The sequence below is a fragment of the Diospyros lotus genome, unplaced genomic scaffold, assembly GCF_014633365.1.
Source record: "Diospyros lotus cultivar Yz01 unplaced genomic scaffold, ASM1463336v1 superscaf1, whole genome shotgun sequence".
In the NCBI taxonomy this organism is placed as follows: Eukaryota; Viridiplantae; Streptophyta; class Magnoliopsida; order Ericales; family Ebenaceae; genus Diospyros; species Diospyros lotus.
Genome location: NW_026267104.1, coordinates 2,797,952 through 2,814,645, shown reverse-complemented (window position 1 = coordinate 2,814,645; position 16,694 = coordinate 2,797,952). Strand labels below are relative to the sequence as shown.

The 16,694-nt window shown below is 34.8% G+C and overlaps 3 protein-coding genes across 5 annotated transcripts in view; 2 read left to right on the top strand and 1 right to left on the bottom strand.

Annotated features, from left to right (window-relative positions):
* The window catches only part of LOC127792895 (uncharacterized protein At5g01610-like), a 30,840-nt gene that overhangs the window by 6,143 nt on the left and 8,003 nt on the right, over positions 1 to 16,694 (bottom strand). The window lies entirely within an intron of this gene.
* Positions 595 to 16,694, top strand: part of LOC127792894 (probable LRR receptor-like serine/threonine-protein kinase At1g74360) — a 31,433-nt gene continuing 15,333 nt past the window's right edge. The window contains exons 1-4 of one of the 3 annotated variants that reach the window (XM_052323544.1): positions 595 to 970; positions 1,076 to 1,276; positions 1,407 to 3,708; positions 3,822 to 4,643. In XM_052323544.1, coding sequence (XP_052179504.1) covers positions 778 to 970; positions 1,076 to 1,276; positions 1,407 to 3,708; positions 3,822 to 4,494 — 3,369 coding nt within the window. In that variant the 5' untranslated portion in view covers positions 595 to 777 and the 3' untranslated portion in view covers positions 4,495 to 4,643. Of the gene's footprint in view, positions 971 to 1,075; positions 1,277 to 1,382; positions 3,709 to 3,821; positions 4,644 to 16,694 lie in introns of those variants that run through there. The other 2 variants (XM_052323541.1, XM_052323542.1) reach the window with 2 other exon arrangements.
* On the top strand, positions 10,633 to 11,543 carry LOC127792900 (uncharacterized). The gene is made up of 2 exons (XM_052323551.1): positions 10,633 to 10,914; positions 11,119 to 11,543. The coding sequence occupies exons 1-2, from the start codon at positions 10,771 to 10,773 to the stop codon at positions 11,374 to 11,376; spliced, it is 402 nt and encodes a 133-aa protein (XP_052179511.1). The 5' UTR covers positions 10,633 to 10,770; the 3' UTR covers positions 11,377 to 11,543.

Below are 16,694 nucleotides of genomic sequence, written 5' to 3'. Positions count from 1 at the left end.
GACTTGGGCACACGTGTATACTCAAATCATCTTTCCCATCAATTTTTGTCGTTTAATTTCAAGTATATTTAAAATACCCACTTTACTTTCAATTTTCTTTATATATTATATGTAGTTTTAAGGCCGCCGGCTGGCTGGCTACAATAAAGAAAAAATCAATTCAACACCTATATATAAAGTAATTAAGTGTGTGTGTATTTGTACACTTTGTAAAAGACAATCAATCGCACACGATACGATAACTCAAATTCATGAATTTTAATTAAATTTGGTTTGAATTTATGACTTATAACGTGGATGGGAAGAGCATATAATGTTTAAAAATTGCAGTGGATTGAGAGGAGAGGAGAGGAGAGGAGAGGAGTGAGGAGTGAGACCAAAACAATTGACGAGGAGGCCAACAACTCTTTGTGACCAATTGGCATCCACCGGATCCAATGTAACCATTCTAGCACCAGTTAACATGTCTCGTCCAAATACTAGCTAGATATTAAAACCAGTCAACCTGGGCGGCTATCCAATCCATTCGTCTTCAAATCGCAATTGGTTCTTCCCATCAATAAAACAATACTATATCAACAAGTCTTCAACTTCAAACCCCAACCCTTCAACTTATAATTAATCAAACCCTCTCTCTCTCTCTATATATATATATATGTATATGTGTGTGCGTGCATCTGTTCATATATATGTATCTATATATATAATCTCAGAAAGCAATGGAATGTATAATATAACAATGGCGTCCGTGCATTTGTTCCAGGTTTGGTTTGGTCCATGGATCTGCAGGCGCCATGTCCCTCTAAAATATTCAACCACTATTCGCAAATTCATACTTCACCCCATGAGAGAGAATTACCAACTTTGAAGTTGAAGAAGAAGAAGAAGAAGAAGAAGCTGATCATTATGTCTAACGACAAAGTTGATGTTTCTCGAGTCGCTTTAATCCTTCTCTTGATCTTGTTTACAGGTACTAATTCATGATCAAATTCTACTCTGTTTGTGTGTACATATAAATGTTTGTGCTTTCCGAGGATGATGATGTTCTCGAGGTCGGTGTTCTGTCTTGTCGCAGGTGCTCTTGTCAATGGAGATTCGCTTGAATCAGACAAAGAGGTGTTGATGGCTCTGAAAGCCTACCTTGAAGCTCAAAATCAAGTGAATCGAGGACGATACAGTGACTGGGACCCTCTCCAAGAACCCTGCCAGTGGCCGGGAATTTCGTGCAGCGGCGGCCGTGTCACCGCCGTAGACCTCTCCGGCAGTAAGATCGCAGGTAAACCGGCTTCTACAAATAGCCTACTAGTCTTTACAGTTTAAAAACTCGAAACTTCAGAATATGTATAAATATATATATTTTGGTATATTTTGTTCCTACTCAGGTGAGATATTCGGCAACTTTTCAGCTTTGACTGCCATGTCCCAGCTGGACCTCTCCCAGAACACCATCGCCTGCAGCTTCACGGCGGACTTAGGCTTGTGCAGGAGCCTGAAAGTTTTGAACTTGTCCCACAATATTATCAATGCTGCGCTGAATCTTACGGGGCTCGTCAGCCTGGAGGTTCTTGACCTGTCCATGAACCGGATTAACGGCGGAATTCAGTTCTCTTTCCCGGCGATATGCAACAGTTTGGTTGTGGCCAATTTGTCCAACAATAACTTCACCGGAACAATCGACAATGCCTTCGAAGATTGCTGGAATTTGAAGTTTCTTGACCTCAGCGCCAACAATTTCTCCGGCGGCATATGGCAGGGCTTTCCCAGGCTCCGAGAATTCTCTGCCTCCGAAAATCTTTTCACTGGCCAACTTTCCGAGGAAATTTTCTCGGGAAATTGCGGCCTCAAGGTTTTAGACCTCTCAGAAAATGCATTCACTGGAAAGTTTCCTGGAAAAATCTCCAATTGCAGGGATTTGGTGGTTCTGAATCTTTGGGGAAACAACTTCACTGATCAAATTCCGGCGGAAATCGGATATATCTCGAGCTTAGAAGCACTGTATCTGGGAAACAACAGTTTTTCGAGAGAGATTCCGGAGACCTTGCTTGGATTGGCAAACTTGTTCCTCTTGGATTTGAGCGAGAACAATTTCGGGGGCGAAATACAAGAAATCTTCGGAAAATTCACTCAAATCAAGTTGCTTATACTGCATTCAAATTCGTACATTGGTGGGATTATTACATCTGGGATTCTGAATTTGCCCAATATTTCACGATTAGACCTCAGCTTCAACAACTTTTCTGGTCCATTACCAGTTCAAATTTCTCAAACGAAAAGCTTGATGTTCTTGATTCTTGCCTTCAATAAATTTAGTGGAAATATTCCACCAGAATATGGCGATTTGACTCAGCTTCAAGCTCTTGATCTCAGCTTCAACAGATTAGACGGTCCAATTCCGGCGAGTTTTGGAAACTTGAGCTCCTTGCTATGGTTGATGTTGGCGAACAATTCACTCGCCGGCGAAATCCCTCCGGAGCTGGGGAGTTGCCGGAGCTTGCTGTGGCTAAACCTGGCCAACAACCAGCTTTCCGGGGGAATTCCGCCTGAGCTGACGAACATTGGGCTGAATCCGACGCTGACATTTGAGGAAAATCGTCGGAGTGACCGAGCCATCGCCTGCCTTGGCGAGTGCATGGCTATGAGGCGGTGGATTCCGGCCGACTACCCTCCGTTCAGCTTTGTGTACTTTCTTCTTACGAGGAAGAATTGCAGAAGCTTGTGGGATCGGCTGCTCAAAGGCTATGGCATTTTCCCGGTTTGCGTCGGCGGCGTACGGACGTTTCAGATCTCCGGCTACGTTCAACTCAGCGGCAATCAGTTGTCTGGCGAGGTTCCATCTGCGATCGGCAAGCTGCAAAGATTCAGCATGCTGCATCTCGGCATCAACAGATTTTCCGGTGACCTCCCGCCGGAGATTGGGCTTGTGCCGCTGGTGGTTCTTAACATCTCCCACAACAAATTCTCCGGCAAAATTCCGGCCGAAATTGGCGGCATCAAGTGCTTGCAGAACCTTGATTTGTCATACAACAATTTCTCTGGTGCTTTCCCTTCCGGCTTTAACAATCTGACTGATCTGAGCAAGTTCAACGTCTCTTACAATCCACTCATCGCCGGCGTAATCCCGGAAACCGGCCAACTAGCAACCTTCGAGAAGGATTCTTTCCTTGGCGATCCATTGCTACACCTTCCGGCTTTCATGGACAATTCTACCAATCACCCATCATCAAACGGCGACAAGAAGCCGGGAAGGACTAAAAAGCTGGGCGCATTTTTGGTGTTCATTTCTCTGATAACGGCGCTTCTAGTCTGCGGAATAATCACCTTCATACTCTGCCTTGTCTTGAAAAGCCACAGAGAGATGCCGGAACAGTTTCTGGAGGAAACAAAGGGCGAGAACGGATACATGTCGAGCTCGGCCGTGTCTTCGCCATGGCTGTCAGACGGTGTTAAGGTCATCCGTTTGGATAAAACGACGTTCACTCACGCCGACATTTTGAATGCCACGGGGAACTTTTCCGACGACCGGATTATCGGGCGGGGAGGGTTCGGGACAGTGTACAGAGGAGTGTTGCCGGACGGGAGAGAAGTGGCTGTGAAGAAGCTCCAGAGAGAGGGCAACGAGGGGGAGAGGGAATTCAGAGCTGAAATGGAAGTCCTAACCGGAAATGGCTTCGGTTGGCCGCACCCCAACCTTGTCACACTCTACGGATGGTACCAACTGTTTGTCTACGAATTGAATTCAGTCTCCCATTTTGTTTGATTGATTATTATTCTTAATTTATACAATTATGACTGTAAGTAATTGATTTACTCGATCGTGGCAGGTGTCTCGATGGATCCGCCAAGCTCTTGGTCTACGAATACATGGAAGGAGGGAGCCTAGAGGACCTCGTTTCGGATAGGACGAGGTTGACGTGGAGGAGGAGGATCGACGTGGCGGTGGACGTGGCCCGGGCGTTGGTTTTCCTCCACCACGAGTGTTTTCCGGCCATCGTCCACCGGGACGTGAAGGCGAGCAACGTCCTGCTCGACAGTCACGGGAAGGCAAGCGTTACGGACTTCGGCCTGGCCAGAGTTGTGAAGGCTGGCGTTAGCCACGTCACCACGATGGTGGCCGGAACGGTGGGCTACGTGGCCCCGGAGTACGGGCAGACGTGGCAGGCGACCACGAAGGGTGATGTGTACAGTTTCGGGGTGCTGGCGATGGAGCTGGCGACGGGGCGGCGGGCGGTGGACGGAGGCGAAGAGTGCCTGGTTGAGTGGACGAGAAGGGTGATGGGGGGCGGCCGGAGAGGCGGCATGGTGCCGGTGGCGCTGATGGGGTCGGGGCTGGCGGAGGGGGCGGCCGAGCTCCGGGAGTTGCTGAAGCTTGGGGTGCGATGCACGGCGGAGGCGCCGGCGGCTAGGCCGAACATGAAGGAGGTGCTGGATATGTTGGTTAGGATTTCCAGTCATGGGAAGCTGAAGAGCCACGGCGGCTCTCCTCCATCACTGTAATTTGGTTCTGGTGTACAATTAAATTACAAAGGGCTCTGTAAAATTAACCTTCTTGTAGGAAAGTCTATAGCCATCAATATCATTCATTGATTTGAAGAAGAAATTGGTCGGCCCGGCCATCTAAAGCCGGAAAGAGAGAATTTGATCCATCCTCTTGTGTTGTGAATCTGAATAAGAAATTGATCAGATTACATACGTATGTATGTACATTGATCACGTGATTATATACGTATGAGTTCTACAGACTTAATTGTGATTATAAAGACTCAAAACCTGGGGGTTTGGTTTGAATTGATCAAGTGATTAATTAATAAGTTAGTCACATGATAATGCCTAGCTTCCACTATATTTTAGTTTTCATAACTTGAAGATAAGAAGCCTGGTGGGAATGAATGGTCGGCTCGGCCCATAAGAAGGAAATTAAATAGTTCTAAGTCATTCACAAATATTTGGGCCATCCTTCATGTAAGAAGCCCATAACATAAAATCCACAAATTTTTTCTTTGATAATTGATTTTCAACTTTTATGGTGACAATGAACTAATATTCTAGTGGTTCTTGTTGATGGTAGTGAGGAGTGAGTGACCTTTCCCAGGGCTGTGGAGCCCCTACAAATGGGCTGGCCACTGTCTCCCTGAAAACAAAAGATTTTCAATAGTGGACATTTCACCCATCAGTAGTCATCAGTCGCCTGAAAATGGGTTCCTCTTCGGCCTCAGTTTTGAACAAACACATCATTCATGCTCCACGTCTTGTTTCTGGGAGGGATAGCCCCCACATGGGTTGTTTCGTTTAAAATCCTTATGTCGTATCACATAAAGTCGGCAATGGAGCATCTTATATTAACTCTTTGTATGCACAACTCAACTTTTGTTCCTTCTGATCCAGAAGGGGTGATCGGAAAAACTCAAGACGGGGACGATTCATAAGACGAAAGATAGATAGCATCTACAAATACTCTGACGCTCAAATAAATAAGATTTCAAAATAATAAAATTTTTATAAACAGAAAAAAAAATATACTTTGATTGATGATAGATCTGTTTAGAATACAAGGATCTTGACATAGCGATGAAAGGACAAGAGATGCTCCTGAATTGACATGGATGGAATGAGTTCAAGAGATAGTCTAATACTGAACAATAGACTTATTTGTTAGGCCAATGTCCACTTTAAAAAAGATAATAAAAAAGGAAAAATTTGATAAAAAATGTGGTCATATTTTAATCATCAAAAAGTGTTGATATTGGTCCAATGAAGCAGCTGGGTAGGCTGTGAAAGGGGTCCTCCTGGGCATCAAATATTGTGACCAAATAAATAATGGTTGAGTTGGATCAAAGATTCACATATGATTAATGGCACTGAAACTTGGTACAGTGGCCTCTAGGGCACATGATACATATCTTGATGATTTTGAGGATGGAAATATTCCATGGGGGGTGGGGACAAAGAATTGCTATATTTGGTGGTGAAAAAGTGTGAGCATATATTTCTACTTAGATCAGAACAGACAGAAGTGAAGTGGTGGAGCTGCATATATCATATCATATTTATAGATGTGGCCACCATCAACTCTCAATATAGCAGTCTATATGATTTTCTACCCCCATGATATAGAATTTGTGGGATTTCTTCTCTTGTTTCTCTCTCTGAAAGTGCAAAAGCATATTTATGCATTTAAATTTTTGCCTTTTTTCAGAATCCTATATTTTTTTGTAATTTTCAATTTGCTCTTAAATTTAGACCAAAAACATATTTATGTTCCTAAATTTTTGAATTTTTTGTTATAAAACCTTAAATTTTTTATGATTCCAAAGATGTCACTGAAATGCGCAAAATCACTCACTTAAACACTGAGATAGCAAATAATATGCAAGAGTGTTGACGTAACAATTTTTTGACATCTCCTCGACTTTGTATTTCTCTCTAGTATTTTCATTCTCTCCAATATCTCCTTAACTCTATCTTTTTTTTCGACAACCTATCTTAGCTTTTTCTCTTTCTTTGATATTTTCTTAACTCTCTCTTTCTCTTTGACTATATATCCTGCAAGAAATAATACCTCTAGACTAGCCCTATCTTTGATCCCCTTAGGCGGCCGTGCAATAATCGACTTGGGCACATCAATAACTCGTTTAACCCAACCGATCTACGTAACTCAACAAAAAGAGATGTCGAAAAGAGATGAGATGCTGCCAAAAAGAGAAAAGAAATTAAGAAGATACTGAAAAACTGTGACGTTAGTATGCATGTATATTATTTACTAATCATTATATGATTAAATGAGTAATTTTACACAATTCAAGTCCACGTTTAAAATCACAAAAGGTTTAAAGGAATAAAAATACTTTTAGCCTAAGTTCAGACACATATTTAAAATTATAAAAAATTTAAAATTTTATAAAAAAAATATAGAAGTTCAAAGGCATAAATATCATTTTGCCCAAACCTTTCCATTAGAAATAGCTTATACATGCATGCATACATACATACATATATGTATATAACATATGCATGGATCCCAAATCCCACCCAAAACAAAAAAAATAGAAATTTTGATTTTGATTTATTGGGTTTCGGAGAGGAAAGAGTGAATTAATAATTGGGGAAGAATATTGCTGGCTTAATATGCTATATTGTGTGATTAGCTATGTAAAAAGTCACTTTTGTCTCTTTTTACATTTTGTAAGACGTGACTTTTTACCTTACAAAATATATATATAAATAAAATAAAACTCAAAAGTGACTTTTCACCTGTTTAGACAACACACATCAATTACTATAACTAAGATGGTATAAATAATTTTTGTTGAAGAATCTTTTAAGCATGAAAGGGAATGAGTACAAATGCGAGATGGGGCAATAAAATAAATGTTTTGTTATCTGATATAATTAATATAATAATTTTATTAAAATAAATAATAAATAAAATATTTTTTTTAAGAGACGCCGGGGAAAGGGGGCGCCAAGGATACATGAAGCGTTAGGTGAATGAATCTAAAACATCACGGGATGTTTGATTTTATTGTTAATTTTTATGATTTTTTATTAGAATTAAAAATTAAAAATTTGGTCAAAAATATATTTATGCTCTTAAATTTTTACACTTTTTCATGTAAAATCTTAATTTTTTTGTGATTTTAAATATGTCTCTAAATTTACACCAAAAATATATTTATGTTCTTAAACTTTTGCCTTGTCCTGTGGAACTTAGCTTTCCATGATTCTAAATGTATTATCAAATTGTACAAAATTATTTATTCAAATACCTACCCAATAAGTGATTTGCATGTACATTGATGTGGTAGTTTTTCGACGTTTCCTCAATTTTTTTTTTTTCCCAACATCTCCTCTCTCTTTTCAATATCTCCTTAACTTCTCTATCTTCGACAACATTTCTTTAGCTCTCTATTTTTCTCTTTCTCCAACTACATTTCTTCTTTCTGGAGTCTCTTCTAGCTGCATCTCTTAGAAAAAATGTAACACCTAGACTGGCATCTTCTTCAATCCCTCCAAATGACAGGATGATCAATGACGTGGGCACGTTACTAACTAATCTAATCCAATCGGCCTATGTAGTCCAATCGTAAGAGATGTGCGAGACACTAGAGCAAGAGAGGGATAGTTGATGAGACGTTGAAAAACTATCACGTCAATACATATGTATATTTCTTGTTGGTCAAGTGTTTAAATGAATGATTTTACATAGTTAAAAATCACAATAAAAATAGCAAAAAGTTCAGGGATATATTTGAAATTACGAAAAATTCATGAGCAATACAATAAATATTCTTTACACATATATTTAGTTATTTGTTGGGTCATGATAAGCTGGGATTCACACCAGTAGTCGTGGGTTCGATTCCTTGTCCTGTACATTGAAATAAAACTCTTCACCTATGATTTATCTCTTTTTTCAAAATTGAGAGTACGATTAATAGGAGATTGCACAAAGCGGTGACCTAAAGAATATTTATTGTATTGACAAAATTAATGAAAACTAAAATAATTAAAGTAGTCTTGTATTAATGATACATGATGACTAAATATCATGAATCTTTTTAAAAAGGAATTAAACATCACAAAATATATAGGCATTAATCTAGGTAGCTATATAGCCTAGAGATCGTACCTAGAGAACAAAGCATGTATGCACGCACCTTCGAGAGCATTGGCATGGAAGATGCATGATTCACCGCCAAGGCCAAGGCCAAGGCCAAGGCCATGGCCATGGCCATGGCAATTGAAGAAAACAAAAGCCGACAGTTGTCCGACTCAGAAGCGCAATAGACGGGATCCATACGGCACATCACAGACAGACGACGATAGCCAAACCAAACGAAGCCAACACGCTTACTTTTTGTAATATATCCATCCCTTTTGCAAAAGCCCTTCTAAAGCAAGATCTCTTGGTGATCCAAAACAATGAATAAGGCAGCTAGATTCCTCACAAAGGCGTGGAAATTTCTGGGCTAGGCATGCAGCTACCTAGCTAGCTAGCTAGCTACCTGTGTCTATCGAGCATTGAGAGTGATCCCTTGAATTTCAACTAGTTCATGTCTTGCCGGACCTAGACACGTCATTTCTATACCTAATTCAAACATTCAGGTGCTATTATTTTCGTGCTTTAATTTTTTATTTTGAGTTTTAAATTTATTTTTAATTTTATATTTTAAAATTTTTAAAAATATATATTTTATGATATTTTATTTAATAAATTTAATTATTAAATAATATAATTAACTCTTCTTAATATAAAATTTTATATTAATTATTATTATACATAATATATGTAATATGCTTAATAATATAGTATATGTTATCTTATATTTTTAATTATAATATAAATATATTATATTTTAAAAATTTTAAATAAATATATAATTTTATTTTCAAAATTTAAGAATATATTTTTTTCTTTTTCTTCTTCTATTCTCTCCGCTGCTTGCATCTTCTCCGTCGTCAGCGATCACCACCAATCAGAGATTCACATGATCAGAGCCTATCATTAGAAATGTTAAGTTAAGGAGATTAACATACACAAAAATATGCCAAATTTAACGGCTGAATTTTTATAGATATGATTTTTAATTTTCAACCAAAACTAAAAAACTCACTACCAGAGGTCTCTTTCATGTCATCGAAAAGGGGATTAGGGTCATCGTCATGGTTGATGACGCGTCATTGGCAGTCGAAGGCTCCATGACCGTGAATATTGCCTTTTGCCTTTACTAGTCGTCAATTTTCTCCTTCGACGCATCATCTCCAATCGTGACCTCTCAAGCGCCTCCGCCATGTTCGACTGACCATGGCCTTATACATCACCATGGTCATCGATCTTTATTGCTCTGCCATAGCTTTCATTTCTTACTCTCGCCATGGTAGTGAATGTTGTTTGGCCATTGACATCATCGAGCCATCATCGTCAACTACATGTGGTCGTTGGCGATGGAGCATGAAGGAGAAAAGAGGAGTCGTCATCGTCGATGGTGGGCGCAGTTGACGAAAGCTTGAGAAAAAAAAAAAAGAGAGGAGAAAGAAGAGAAGAGATGAGACACAGAGAGATTTGTCGAGATTGAGGGTGGGGAAAGGGCGTGTTTTCTATATTTTGATATTTTCAATATGTTTTGACTGAAAATATTTAGATTTTTTTATAATTTTTTTTATTTTTAAAAATAATAAAATAAATATATTTTTAATATTTAAAAAATTTTAAAACTAAAAACAAATTAAACACAACAAAGAAAACACAGTCATAATGGTCTCAGGATTCATTAACTTCACTGGGGTTGACAATAATAGTAGATTTTTACTCTCTGTTGGACTTACTGTGGGTGCATGTTAAATTTGTGTGTGTTCTAATTTTTATTTCATATTTCTTAACTTAGACAAAATTTAGACTAGGCAGAAAGCTAGGCATAAGTATGTGGGTGGGGTGGGGTGTTGGAGATGGATGGGTAGGGTAGGGTAGTGATTTCAAGTCATGCAAACATCTTTGTCATTTCTCACGTGAATACTGTACTGGGAAAGACACTACTCGAGTGCTTTCCCACCTTCCAAACAGTGCATATGGCCTTGGTTGCCAGAAGAAAAAAAAAAACGAAAAGGAAATTTTATTAAGTAGCTAGTGCTCCCCTTTCTTCGGGTTTTGTCCTTAAATAGGTAGCTAGCTAGCTATATTTATGTACGGTTGAGTAGCATTCATGCATATATATGAGTGTTGATGAGAAGCAAACTCATCGCCAGAGATTGAATTAAGGAAGGAGATAGAGAAAGATGGAGAACTCTGAAAGAAGAGAGATGAATCAGCAGCGGCAGCAGGATGTTTCACTTCATGAACTCAGAGACAGGCTTGCAGAGTTTGCTAGGGTTAGGGGATGGGAACAGTATCACAGCCCTAGAAATCTCCTCTTAGCTCTGGTAATTAATTAATTAAGCTAACCTACCTTCTTACTAATTACACTCTCTCTCTCTCTCTCTCTCTCTCACACACACACACACATGTTTGGTTTGTTGCGTGAAAACTTATTAATTATATTAGTCATGCCATCCAAAGGATTAAACCCTTTTTAATTAGGATTAATTTTGTATTTGACCATGATGCACGGCTGATGGTGGGTGCAGGTGGGGGAGGTTGGGGAGCTGTCAGAGATATTCCAATGGAGAGGAGAAGTGGCAAGAGGGCTACCAAACTGGAGCTCAGACGAGAAGGAGCATCTGGAAGAGGAGCTCTCCGATGTGCTGCTCTACTTGGTTCAGCTTGCCGACGTCTGTGGCCTTGATCTTGGGAAGGCTGCTCTCTCCAAGATTCTCAAGAACGCTCAGAAATACCCCCTTCTCATCAACCGCTCTTCTTCATTATCTTCTTCTTCTTCTTCTTAATTATGTCATTATTAATACTCTCTCCCCGCCTTTCTGCATGCATGCCTGTCTGCCTTCACTTCTTTGCTAATTTAAACCTAGCTAGCTACCTAGTTTTGCAGTCATCTTGACATGATATTAATTAATAATAATTAATCTCATTAGTAGTAATTAGTATTTCTATTTGTATGGATGTTTGTTGGGATTATTATCTTTGCGCGATCTTTTATTATTTGTGTTCTCGATTTGACAGGGAAAGTAAATCACAGACAAGTCTTTACTCCTTATCTAGACCGAATATCGAACTTGTGATCTAAAGATGCCAACCCTTAACATATTATTTATTTACCACTTAACCTATATCTATATATGTTTGCTTATATGCTGTCATGTTCCTCCACTTTGGTTGCAAATGGAGACGAGAGCTCAACGTATTCGTGTTAAAAAATATTATATTATATTCAAGCTTTCGTTAGTTTGTTAGGTGTTTTATTGCGTTTACACTTCATTTGAGTCGCAAGTTTAAAATTGAGGTTTGAACTTTTACCTCAACAGACTGCTTAAGATTATGCCATGGCAGCTTAATTATTAATTACTGATCTGTTTCGTTAATTTGTGCGTCATTTTCGTTGCTGTTTATATATACGATCTTTAGCAAAAGCTAGAGATTGAAGAACATCAATAATTGCAGTTGCTTTTGCTAATTAATTAAGCCACAGATATAGACAGATAGATACATAATTGGAGACTTCATGTTCATGAAAAAGATGATGGGGCTTGCAATTAATTATTTGCTAATTCCAAACCCTTTTGAAGGCATTGATGATTGATCATTGATGGATCGATCCATCATCATCATCATCATCAACTTGGTAATTCATTGGAAGCCATATATAGTGCTTTGCTGGCCCCAAAGGGCACCAAAGATTGCATCTTTTAACCAAGCATGCATGCCCAGAAACAGGTGCATTTTGGAAGTCGGCGTGTTTATCCAATTATATATGCAGTCGCTATGCTATGCTATGCAAACGCAAGCATTTGCTCCACTTTCCTTCCTGGGTTCGATGGGTGTTATGTTAAGCACTTTGACAGTTATTATATCCATCTCTCAACAGGTAATGATCGGATCGAAACTTTAAAATTCTGGATAATCACCTTTAAAAGTGGTGCCACAATCAGAACCCATTATCCAACCGCGCGCCATTAATTAAAGTTGATCATAGAAGTCATATATATCATTAATTAACCATTAATATTCTTTCTCAGATAAAATACAAAATATCCATCCATTAATCATTAACTAGTGATCAACCCGAGAGAGTTTAATTTAAAAATAAAAAAATAAATTTATTATTTTAAATAATTTTAACAAAATTAATAATTATAATTTTTGTTTAATCTTTAATTATTTATCAAAATTTAAGTTTAATTAATTATTTGTTATTCAATATGCTAATAGAGAATACTTTTAATTCAATATATTGTTATTCAATGTGTTAAAGAATAATTAACACATTAAGTAAGTCATTTGATAAAATACTTATAAATTTTTATTTATTATGTTATATTTATTTATAAATAAATATTATAAAATCTATAATATATCCACTCAAATACGTTCATTATTTTTTATTTATTATATTATAATTATAAATATAAATTAAAATTCTTAATATAAGTAAGAATCAGTTTTTTCAATAATAACAAAATTTTAAAAATATGAATTTTGATTTCTTCCATAGTCTTAAAAATGTGATACTTTAAATATTAATTAGCATTGAAAAATCCTACCATTTGACAACCTTAAATTTTTTTTATGAATTTGTTAAGATACCACATTTTCAAGACTATAATATAATTATTAAAGTAATTAATAATTAATTAATCACCATTTAATTTAATGCAAGTTTTTGAAGGAAAAAATTCACCATTGATTGACACTTGGCAAAATACTTTGTTTGACTATCATATTTTAATATTATATAAATATAAATAGAATAAAGATATAAAGATGATATTTTTAATAAATGGACAATTTTCTATGACTTAATTAATAGTTTAAGTTATCTATTAATATTTCTCATAAAACCCATGTAAATTTAATACAAATTTTATAGGCAAAAAACAGTTTGACAGATTTTTTGAGAGAACAAAAATTTACAAACTATTATACTTTAATATAATATATTATATATTATTATATTATACAAAGATAAGATTTTATTTAATAGATAATTTTCTATGACTTAGTTAATACTTTAAGTGTCCATTCATATTTTTCATAAATAGTATTTATTTTTGATTGATTGACGAATTAATTGATGAGAATATCTAACAGAAAATATTTATTTCTGATTAATTAATAATATTGAAAAATTCCTGCAAGTTTAATACAAATTTTAGATGTAAAAAATAGTTTGGCAGATTTTTGGAAGAAATAAATATTTGCATACTATTCTACTATATATTATATATTATATATCATATATAATATTTATATTATATTATATAAAGATAGAATTTTATATAAATGAATAATTTTCTGTGATTTAATTAATAGTTTAAGTGTCTATTCATATTACTCATAAATAGTATTTATTTTTGATTGATTGACAAATTAATTAAATATTTAATATTCACATAATAATATATTGAAAAACCTATGATTAGTATTAAAAAACTCGTGTATTTAAAATCTATTATTAATTTTATAATAATTAGTACATATTATTTCAAAGTAATTGGAAGATTTAAAATATTAATGTAAATTACAAAATATAAATTATTAATGCAATAAGTACTAAATTCAAATCATTGATGCAAGTTTTTGGGAAAATTTTTATTACTATTTATTATTTCAAAGCAATTGGAAGATTTAAATTATTAATGTAAATTATAAAATATAAATTATTAATACAATAAGTATTAATTGTAAATCATTAATGCAAGTTTTGGAGAAAAATTTCTTTTTTCAAGACTATCCTACTTTTATATATAATATATAATTTATAAATTATATTATATAAAAATAGAATTTTGTATAAATGAACAATTTTCTGTAACTTAATTAATAGTTTAAGTGTCTATTCATATTCTTCATAGATAGTATTTATTTTGATTGATTGACGAATTAATTAAATATTTAATATTTACACAATAATGTATTAGAAAACTCATGATTAGCATTGAAAAACTCGTGTATTTAAAATTTATCATTAATTTTACAATAATTAGTACATATATATTATTTCAAAATAATTGAAAGATTTAAATTATTAATACAAATTATAAAATATAAATTATTAATGCAATAAGTACTAAATATAAATCATTAATGCAAGTTTTGGGGAGAAATTTTATTACTATTTATTATTTCAAAGTAATTAAAAGATTTAAATTATTAATGCAAATTCTAAAATGTAAATTATTTATGTAATAAGTATTAATTATAAATTATTAATACAAACTTTTGAAAAAATTTCTTTTTTCAAGAATATCATACTTTATATATATAAAGATACTTAAGAGTAGGGTTTGGAAATCTATAATCTTCATTTGTTACAAATTGCTTAACTAGAAAAAAAATTGATATTTTACGTTGATTTGGCATATATAATATTGAATTATATAAATGTATATTATTTTTATATATATTGGGCTACACAAAAGGATATTATGCGTCTCATAAGAGACATTTTTGTCATTAATACATCTTTATTATAATTTAAAATATATATAAAAAATATACCAATAATATTATTTTATAATATTAGTGGGCGATCATCAATAATTAATTATCAAGACAGGCCAAAAGAAAGAAATTGTTTAAAGCAGCTTGTCACACATCAACAATACATATCACATCATTATCAAAAGTTTACTTTCTGTCTCGATTGTCAATTCATGGTTTAGTGACAATCCTACTAACCCACCGTAGGATTTATTTATTCTTATCCCCAACACAACAGGTCAAACTTCCTTTCTTTTCCAGCTGCCCATTATTGGGTTTTAAAATAAGAGAATAATTTATAATTAACTCAAAATAAATGGACCAAATCTTTGGATTTAGAGGCATGTTATAAGCCGGTATTTAGATCGATTTAAAGCTAGGCTGGAGTTTAAGATTTATTAGAAAAAATAATATTATTATTATCGCTTGAACACAATAATAATTTTAGTATTTAAAAATATTATTGTCAAATCACTTAAATTTATAAAAAAAAATTATAAACGGTATAGAAAATTTTTAATATTTAAATTAAATATTAAAAATAATGAATTGTTGATGATCATTTTTTAAAATGAAGGTCTACTTATTTATATAGAAGAATAAAATAAATTATAAATTTTTTAAGATTAGAATTATTACAAATGATGTTTATTTATAATTCTTGATAAATGATATCTATTATTTTGATAAAACTTTTGAAAAAAAAAATAAATATCAAAATTATCTAATCTATGCACTATATGACACCTTCCCAGTTCACGGAATAATGGTCTTCATCAGAGGATGGGGATGGCTTACTGCCGAGCAACTTCTGGGCACTCTCCCAAGGTCCGATCTCCTGGGGTTGCCTTTCACCAGGAGCCTGCTACTTAGTGCTTGGCTATAATTGGCCTTTGGGAGACCCTTGCGATCTCTCTTGTGGTCTCCCGTGGCCGGCTTTTGGGGCGGTCTCCCGCGGCTGTCTTTCTGGTTGGCCCGGCTATTTAATTTTTAATTTTGATATTTTCATCATGATACATCAATTATAATAATTTCATAATTATATGACTTATAACTCTTTAATCAACTGTATCTTTTTATTTAAAATTCTCGACTTAAAACTTAGAAATCAAATTTAAATACATAGGAAGAATATGTTTATTATTATAAGTATTGAGACACAACTTAAATATCTGAAGTGAAATTTGATAGAATCATCATATTTTAAATGAAAATATATTTTTTTTAAGAATTTAGAACATATGATAATATAAAGGCAATCTTTATATATAAAATTACTAAGAGTCTCTTGAGAAATTGTCAATTTTCAGTTAATTCTTATTTTATACGACATTTTCAGTTAATTTATTTTTCTTAGGATTGCCCACACAAAGCACAAGACTGACAAGAGTTTTATGGGCCACTAGGTGGGGGCCCATTTAGCGAACCATTATAAATAAAAGTAGGATCCGTGAAACTGGTCTCTGGAAGATATATTGGGCCCAAAATGAATACCGAATATAATAACACTAACTACCCTAAACTGAAATAAACGGGCAATTGCCTATCATATATAATATGAAGGGTGTATCCTACATAAAAATACATATATTATATAGTCTTTACATAA